The 8,929-nt window shown below is 50.0% G+C and overlaps 1 protein-coding gene across 1 annotated transcript in view; it reads right to left on the reverse strand.

Annotated features, from left to right (window-relative positions):
* Positions 1–427: 427 nt before the first annotated feature.
* The window catches only part of LOC118411105 (highly reducing polyketide synthase 40-like), a 13,640-nt gene continuing 5,138 nt past the window's right edge, over positions 428–8,929 (reverse strand). Inside the window, exons 2-6 of the mRNA XM_035813142.1 lie at positions 8,768–8,843; positions 8,449–8,602; positions 1,464–8,296; positions 1,195–1,279; positions 428–1,035 (exon numbers count right to left, since the gene is read on the reverse strand). Coding sequence (XP_035669035.1) covers positions 767–1,035; positions 1,195–1,279; positions 1,464–8,296; positions 8,449–8,602; positions 8,768–8,824 — 7,398 coding nt within the window. The 5' untranslated portion in view covers positions 8,825–8,843 and the 3' untranslated portion in view covers positions 428–766. The remainder of the gene's footprint in view (positions 1,036–1,194; positions 1,280–1,463; positions 8,297–8,448; positions 8,603–8,767; positions 8,844–8,929) is intronic.

The raw sequence follows: 8,929 nt of genomic DNA on the forward strand, positions 1-8,929 counted from the left end.
TAGTGTAGTGATGTTTAGTGATAGAGTTACACAGAATAAAGTCACATTGATCAAACCCCCATAAATGAGGTTCACGTCAAATTCAGCACTGACACGTTTGCACAAGAATAGAAACCATTTGTAATAAAAGCTAAGCCTCAAATATCAGTTGGGGTATCTGTATTTGTGATTATAAAATATTACAATTGTGTAAAATGATGTTCAAAGGACATGATATCTGAATTTTCAGTTTTGGAGACAGCAAACCATTTTCTCAGGTTGTAACTGATCACTGAATACACAGCTTTTGCTGTTTGCCTTTAAGACATTTCTGTGGATTTCATTTCATTTTAGTAATGCTGAAAGCAACTAGCATTCATCCTAAATGTTCCTTCATGTTGAAATATTAGGTAAAAAGGCACACAAAATACGCACGCCGGTCAGTAAGTGGTACTGCTATAGAATACCACTTCATTTTGAAAATACAAATTTCACAGCACAACAATATGCAATCCTTCTAGAACAAATGGGCTGAAAGATCAAAATAGCCTGAAACAAGTGTGCTGAAAGATGAAAATAGGCCCGATTAAAATAGTGCACTCCATTCTGAAAAAATACAACTTTTACTAAAATACAGACTCTTAGTCAATCTACGCCATCTCAACTCCCATTTCATCTATTCAAAGTTTGGAAAACGTTTGCTAATGATCATGCTCCTTAAGTTTGTAAAAGTTTGAGGGAACAGTAGACCACATTCCATGTTTCCCCATCCCTCTGTCCCTTTCACCTACTTGCGCAAGGGAAGTGCTACCTCCCCAACTACAGCTTTCCCCACTAACGTGGTCGTTGTCATCCCGCCCAAGATGTCCAGTTGGGACACGCTGAGGTCGAAGTTCTTGTTCATCCAGTTGACAATGTCCACGGCCATCAGGGAGTCCACGCCGTAGTTGATCATGGGCTGGTCGGGGTCGATCTGGCTGGGCGGCATGCAGAGGATCTGTCCCAGCTGCTCCAGAACCTGCTCGCGTAGGTCGTCTTCGTTCAAGTCAGCGTCAACTATTTTGTCAAGAAGAACATGTTATCAGTACAGGAATGCACATCAATGGAAGACAATGTACCAATCTACATTGAACCATATTGATGAAAGGTACACAGCATATAAAGAACACATATAATCAACAGATCATTAAAACTCATGACGTCACAGAAACATACCGGACTTCTCCTTGTTCTTTCCAGCTGCAAGATGACGGAACTTCATGCTCGTCGTGTAGGAGAACTGCATGCATTTGGCCCAATCCTGTTTTGACGTGAAAGACAGAAGCACAATCAGCAGATGTGTGTGATAGACAACATGTGATATCAAATGCACATCGCTACTGTTACTACATGCTACCATAAAGTACAGTATAAATGGAAAATATGTATATGCAAACTGACATGGTGATGGAAAAAAATAAATGTCGTATATCAGCTGAACTTACCATGTTGGCCAGTGTGACAACAGGAGTGTCCCTGGCCCGTAGCAGGCGTGGCAACATTTGGAGGCACTCGTCAATGTGGAGAGTCAGCATGCCCTTCCCTGTGACGATTTTGGCTGCTTTAGTGTTGCCTTCCAGGATCCCCACACCTCTGACGGCTCCAAGCTGGAGAGACAGTGCCGGAAGTCCCCGCCGGTGTCGGTGTTCAGCGAGGGCATCCAGGATGCTGTTGGCCGCCACATACCCGCATTGCTCTGGATTCCCCCAGGCGGCAGTGACAGATGACAGCAGGAAGAAGATGTCCAGGTCATCGTCCTGTGTCAGCTCGTGCAGGTGGAGGGCTCCCCACGCCTTCGCTGCTAGTGACTTTTCCAGCTGACTGTCCTTCACGTCCAACACATTGGCATCATCAATGACAGCAGCGAGATGGAAGATGCCTTTCAGCGCAGGGACCGAGGGGTCGGCTCTGAGATGGTTCAGCACGTTTGTCAGGGATGTCTTGTTTGACACGTCCGCTTCGTACGTGTACACCTTTCCACCTTTGGACTCCATGTACTCTACAGTGTGAACATTTTCAGCTGTTTTGCACCCATTTCTGGACAGGAGGGCAATGTGCTTTGCTCCATGGTCTACCAGCCAACGGGCCAGGGATTGTCCAACCCCTCCAAACCCGCCAGTGATGAGGTAAGTACCGTTTGCCTCGAGTATGTGTGAAGATGGCACCAAGCTCTCCGGTTCAAACTTGACTGGCATCTTAAAGACAACCTTGCCGACATGTTGGCCCTTTGACATCCACCGAAACGTCTCCTTGTAGTCGTCAATGGTTTTAACTGTCGTCAGCACAGGAGCGATGTGTCTTTTCTTCAGAAGAGAGCAGATTGTCTCCATCATCTTTCGGACGTACTTCGGTCTCTCCTTCATGAGCAGATCCAGCTGAACAGACAGGAACGTCTTGTTGTTCAACAGCGGTCCCATGTCCATGCCTACGCCTTCGAGAATGGAGCGTTTCCCGATTTCGCAGAACGTGCCTCCGGCTTTTAGAGACTTCATGGCGGCAGTCTGCAGGTCACCGTACAAGGAGCTGAGCACGACATCTACTCCTTCGCCATCTGTCCATTTCATGACGTCATGGTAGAACTGGGTAGACCTGGAGTCAGACACGTGTGTCATTCCCATCTGCCGTAGGTAGTTGCGCTTCTCTTCAGATCCGGCCGTACAGAACACACGGGCCCCAACCATGCCTGCCACTTGTATGGCTGCTTGTCCCACCCCACCACAGGCAGAGTGTATCAGCAGTGTCTGCCCTTCTTGTAGCCGTGCTCTCTCGATCAAGGCGTAGTACGCGGTGATGTACACCATGCTGAACCCAGCTGCATCCGCCCAGCTGATGTGTGAAGGCTTGGCCATGACAAAGTGCTCGTCACAAGTCACGTGTGACGCGAAGCAGTGGTCACCAAAGGCGATGACCTCGTCTCCAACTTTGATCCTCTTCACATCATTACCGACTTCCACGACTGTTCCTGAACATTCAAGGCCAAACTGTGTTTGCAACTTGAGCCCTTCCAGAAGACCCAGAGCCATCATTACATCTTTGAAATTCAAACCGGCTGCATGAACTTTGACTTTGACTTCGTTGTCTGACAGAGATGTGGATGCTTGCCCGTAGAACGCCATGTCATCCAATGTTCCTGTCTTCCCGGGAGCGATATCCAGAGCCCAGCTTTCGGAGGGCGACGTGCTGATGCCGTCTGAGATGGACGTCTTCACGAGTCTTGGCGTCAGGATTTCGCCGTTACGGATGGATAGTTCCCTCTCGGTCGGTGGGTCGGACTTCAGCAAGGTCTCAACCACGTCCGTCAAGCCGTTCAGAATGTCTGAAGGTAGATCTACTGTGTAGATTTGGAGGTCTCTGATCTCGTTGTTTACAACTCGGAAGAAGCCCGTGGCGGCAGATGCTGTCGGACAGTCACACTCAACACTGCCACTTACTGTGAAAACCCACATGTCCCGAACTCTCTCGGACGCCTGGTACAGGGTGTTGGTTAGGGACCGGGCGTGTACCAGGGACTTGTCGTCTTCTGGCCAGACGTACACAACTCGCAAGGGAAGGCCATGGCTGGGAATATCGATCCTGTCACCGATGGAACGTACCATTGTGTTTTCGGGTACCAGCCTCTGCACTGCGTTGATAAGGGGGCTGTCAGTAGGCCCCACGAGAAGCCACTGTTGGCTGTCATCAGTTTGCAAAATAGCAGGAGCTGCTTGTTGTAAGGGCGTGTTTTTTCTGCCGATGGTGATAGAATGGAAGAACTCCTGAGGCGATGACACACTCACAACATCGTGCATTCCTCCATCTTCAAATAGGCTTCTCCACCCTTCCCTGGACAGCCAACATGTGTCCGTCCTGTAGTCATCATCATACACCCAACAAAGCTCCAATGATCCAAACACAACCTCGCACATGTAGAAAGCGTTTGTCGCTTCGAACATGACAAGCCAGCCACCGGGACAGAGAAGACTTTGCATGTACTTCAAGCCTTCCATCACGTCCACCGCTGAGTGAAGGGTGTCCATGCAGACGACGATGTCGAACGTTCCTGGGATGAAGTCCTGTGGCTCCACCGCTTTCTCGATGTCCAGCTGTTGATACTTGACAAAAGCGTAATCTTCAAGGACTTGGCTGGCATGTGCAAAGAAGGTTGTGTTCAGGTCGGTGAAGACGTACTCAATGTGCCCCGCATCTCCTTGGTCTTTGAGAGGTTTCAGTAGGTAGCGCGCCAGTCCTCCCATGCGACCTCCTACTTCAAGGATGCGAACAGTTTGTTTCTGCTCGAGTGAGGTCTTCACAGCTTGTTCTATGGCATCAGTGCAAGCGCGGTAGTACAGTCTTGTTGTCAGTGAGTCCATGAAGTAGTCAGCTAGGCAGTCGGCGGCAAAGAGAATCGGCAGGGCTGCTGAGGGGTCACGGAGAATGGTCGGCAGAATGTCCCCAAGGCGCTGCAGCATGCTGAACTCGAGCCTCATCGCCGGTACGTCTTTTCTCATTTCATCCAGGGACTTGTGGATCTCATCTAGTGACATCGTGTCAAATGCGGTCTTATCCACGTCGTCGATGATGGTTCTGAGCCTCTCTATGTACCTCTTGTTTCTTGGGCTGACCTCGGCCTCTGGAACAGTATCCAACGCGAGTTGAACGTAGGATAAAGCTAGACGTTTGAGGTTAGGCAGGGCTTTCTCTGCTGCCTCTATCATCTCCATTTCATCGCTGTACTGTTTCTGCAGATGTTCTTCTTTGAACAGGTCGCAGAAGATACTTGTTTCCGGCAGAGGAGAGATGACAGGCTGCCATCTTGTTTCATACAAGCAGCTGTCTGTGTCGACGTCAGAGTTGATACCGGAAACATTTGTCGCTTCGAAGCCGTCGATTTGCGCAAGGATGTTCCCCTGGACTGTCGCCAGTATTATGTTGGCCTTGACTGACATGCTGGAACGGGAGACAACTGTAGCATGTGCTACCACGTGTTCCCCGAGTGGTAGGGAGGGTACGAGCATGCTGAATGTGGTGATCTGAGTGGGGAGATATAGAGTTGAGCAGGGTCCTATGGCAGCGAGGGCAACCTGAAAGCATCCATCCAGTGTTGTGGTTTGGACTCTTTGCTGCGCATCTGTTGCTGGCTTCAGGAAGCCAATGGCTTTCCAGTCACCCACGAAGGCCTCGTTCACGACCTGAAACTCGGGGCCGTACATCAGTCCCAAGTCACTGAATCTTTCGTAAAAATTCTGACCCGTGACCTTTTCCATGGCCTCTGTAGGCGTCGTTTCCATAATACTCTCAGAGCTGACATTGCTGGGTTGAGTGAGCAGACACCCCGCGTGTACTCTGTCTGTGGCTACCTCTAGCTTCCTTCCCTCCTTTGTGTACGTCAGGTGGATAGTGGCGTTAGATTTGTTGAGGTCGCTAACGTCTGGCCAAACAAGGACATTTTTAAACTGAATGTCCTGCAGTGTTGGGTTGTCAGAGCTATCTACAGCCATCTGCACCATGTATTCAATATATCCCGCCCCTGGAAACACCACGCTGTCGTTCACTACGTGATCTGCAAGGAAGGGGAACTTTTCAAGGGTGATGTGCCCGTTTTGTCCCTTGAAGGTGCGATCCTCGAGACCCAGCCTCCTTTTCCGTGAGGATTCGGCCTCTTGCCAATGTCGTTGGTGCTGCCAGGCGTATGTTGGGGCAGGCGTCCACTCAGCTGCGTCCTGAGTTACATTTGTCCAGTTGATGTCCATCCCATTCACGTACAATGTGGCCAAGGCACGCAGCATGCATTTGTGGTCATTTTGCTGACGTTGTCCACATGGCACGGTGACTTTCATTGGGCAGTTTTCATGCTTGAGTGTTTGGCTGACGGACGACAACAGCGTAGCGGAGGCACCAAGTTCGATGAAAACATCAGGATTGTGATCTTGGATTATGGACCGAATGGCGGAGGTAAACTTGACCTCTCCCCTGATGTTTTTCCACCAATACTGACCGTCAAACCTCCCGGTGTAATGCTGCCCTGTCACAGTGGAGTACAAAGGTGCGGGAGCTTCTCCATGTCTGTCAGGCTGTACGGAAGACATCGCCTCGAGGAAGGACTCTCTGATGGGGTCCATGTGGTCGGTGTGGAAGGCACAGGAGACACGCAGCATTTTGACCTTTGTTGGGTTTTGATCTTGAAGTGCAGCAATGGCTTCTGTCGTTCCTGCTACTGTGACAGATGTGGGAGAATTGTCGCACGCCAATTTCACTCCCTGACTCTTAGCAACAAGCTCCTCAGCCTCTATCCTTGATGCACGCATGGCTGCCATGCTCCCACATCCCTGCAGTTTGGCTTGTTCTGTGCTTCTGATGTAGATAGCCCGGATAGCTTCGTCCAAAGTCAGACCACCGCACGCATAGGCTGCTGCAACTTCTCCTAGACTGTGACCGACGATCACGTCAGGGGAAATGCACCAATGCTTCAGCAAAGCAAACAACCCCACCTGGGTGAAGAGTATTGCGGGTTGGGAGACTTTCATTTCTGCAAGTGTGAACTCGGCGGGAGCCGCGGAACCGTCACTTGTGGTGAACAACCCGGCCTTCTGCATAAGGGACCATCCACTGACTTGTGTGAAGATCTGGTCACATGCATCGACTGTTTCCCTGAATACAGGCTCTAGCTGATACAACTTCCTTCCCATGTCATCCCATTGCTGCCCTTGACCAGGAAAGACAAAGCAGACTTTAGGGCGGGCATTCTGTGATGTGCCAGTGATGACGTCGTCAGTAGCCATCTTGTTGGCAAAACATTGCAGGCCTTCTCTTGCTTTGGCCCCAGAATTGGTGACGACAGCAAGTCTATTTTGGTAGTGGTTCCTGCGTGTCGCTACCCATGAAGAAACGCTGAGGGCATCTTTCTCGTCTTGAAAAGTCAGCCACTTTGCAGAAAGGTCTCTGAGGGCGTCTGAAGACTTTCCACTCAGTGGCAGAATGACGAATTCACCTTCTTGGTCACTTGGTCCGAACTGCCATCCCCTCCTGTGGTGGGTCGGAGCTACTGGCGGTGTAGCGTTGTGTTCCTCCATGATGACATGGGCCAGGGCTCCTCCAAATCCAAAACAGTTCACGCCAAGCGTCACGTTTTTGTTGTCAGGAAAGTTCTCTACTTTGGTCTGTACGGAGATGCCAAGCTCTTCAAAGTCAACTTTAGGAGTCGGTGAGTTGTAGTTGACGGAGGGACAGAGGGTTCGCTTATCCAGCATCAGTGCTGTCTTGATGACACCCACCATCCCTGCAGCGCACTCCATGTGTCCAAAATTGCTCTTGGCAGAGCCGATCCTCAAGGGGGAGGCGCGATGTGGACCGAAGGTGTTTCCAATAGCTTCAGCTTCTGCGGGATCACCGACGGGCGTACTGGTGCCGTGAGCCTCAACGTACAGGACATCTGAGAGGGGAACTCCGAAGCGGGCGTAGGTTGTCCTCATGAGCTGCTCCTGTGCACTGGAGGACGGCATGGTGATGCTGTGACTGAAGCCGTTGTCGGATATGGCACTTCCTTTGATGATGCTGTACACGTGATCTCCGTCTCGTATGGCGTCGCTGAGAGGCTTGACCAGGACGGCTCCAAACCCTTCACTGCGGACGTAGCCGTTGGCAGATGCGTCAAATGGACAGCTGAATCCGTCAGGTGACAGAACCCCCATTGCGCTGAAAGCTACGGTTACCTCCGGCATGAGGAGCACATTGCTGCCCCCCACGAGGGCGACGCTGCATTCTTTGTTCCTCAAGGAGGAACACGCGATGTGGATGGCTGTCATTGATGCTGCGCATGCGGTATCTACAGCAAGACTCGGTCCCTTCAGGTTGAAGGCATAGGAGATTCTGTTTGCGGCCACGCTATGCGCTATTCCTGTGTTTACATATGAGTTGAACAGGTGTTTGTCTCCTGCCATGAACAAAGCATAATCCATCATGCCTATTCCTACAAACACACCACACGACTCAGACACACTCTCAGGCGTGATACCTGCATCTTCAAACGCCTCGTACGTCACTTCCAGCAGGTGGCGCTGCTGGGGGTCCATCATGGCGGCCTCACGAGGCGAGATCTTGAAGAAGGTGTGGTCGAACATGTCGATGTCGTCCACAAACCCAGCCTTGCGTGTGACGTGGGTACCTGACTGGTGTGGGTCTGTGCTGTGGTAGGCTTCAAGGGACCATCTTTCTGGTGGAACCTCGGTGATGACGTTTCTTCCTTCTCTGATGACGTCCCAGAACTTCGAGGGGGTGTCTGTGCCGCCAGGCATCCGGCAACCTTAAATTACGAATTGTCTCAATAAGAATCAATCAACAGATAACACACTTGGTATTGATTGTTATACCATAATATAGAAAATATGGTAGAAAATAATTCTAAAAGGTTCTTGGTTCAGTAGTGTTAGAAAGTCAGCTGACATGATGACTCACCGATTCCGACTATAGCGAGTGCATAGTGGCTGTCGTCTGGACCTGGATGTTGACATGACTGCTGTGTCTCTTCACACCCCTTTTCTCCGCTCTGTACGTGAGAGTTTCTTTCTTCGAGGAACCCGTCGAAATGGTCCTTATTGCTGAAATCCATCTGTGGAAAACCATTCACGGCAAAATGATACACTGGTTGCATTTATGATCAAAAATGAAAATCTGTTAATGCCAAAGACACAATCTCATGATCTGTATTGTTAAAGAATTCATTTAAAAAGGGGTTACTACGTTACATGTAATTTACAAGGACTGATTGACCCACCTTGCTGGCCTCCGGATCCGCCTGTTCGGAGGCCATCGCGTCCACTGGTCCCGTCATACGGCTATCTGGTATTCTTCTGTCGTGAGATGAGACACAATGTTAAATCTAAAATACGATATTTCTTTCGCCTTATAATTTGTCACACAGTCAAATATATTGGTA

Source organism: Branchiostoma floridae, chromosome 1, assembly GCF_000003815.2.
Source record: "Branchiostoma floridae strain S238N-H82 chromosome 1, Bfl_VNyyK, whole genome shotgun sequence".
NCBI lineage: Eukaryota > Metazoa > Chordata > Leptocardii > Amphioxiformes > Branchiostomatidae > Branchiostoma > Branchiostoma floridae.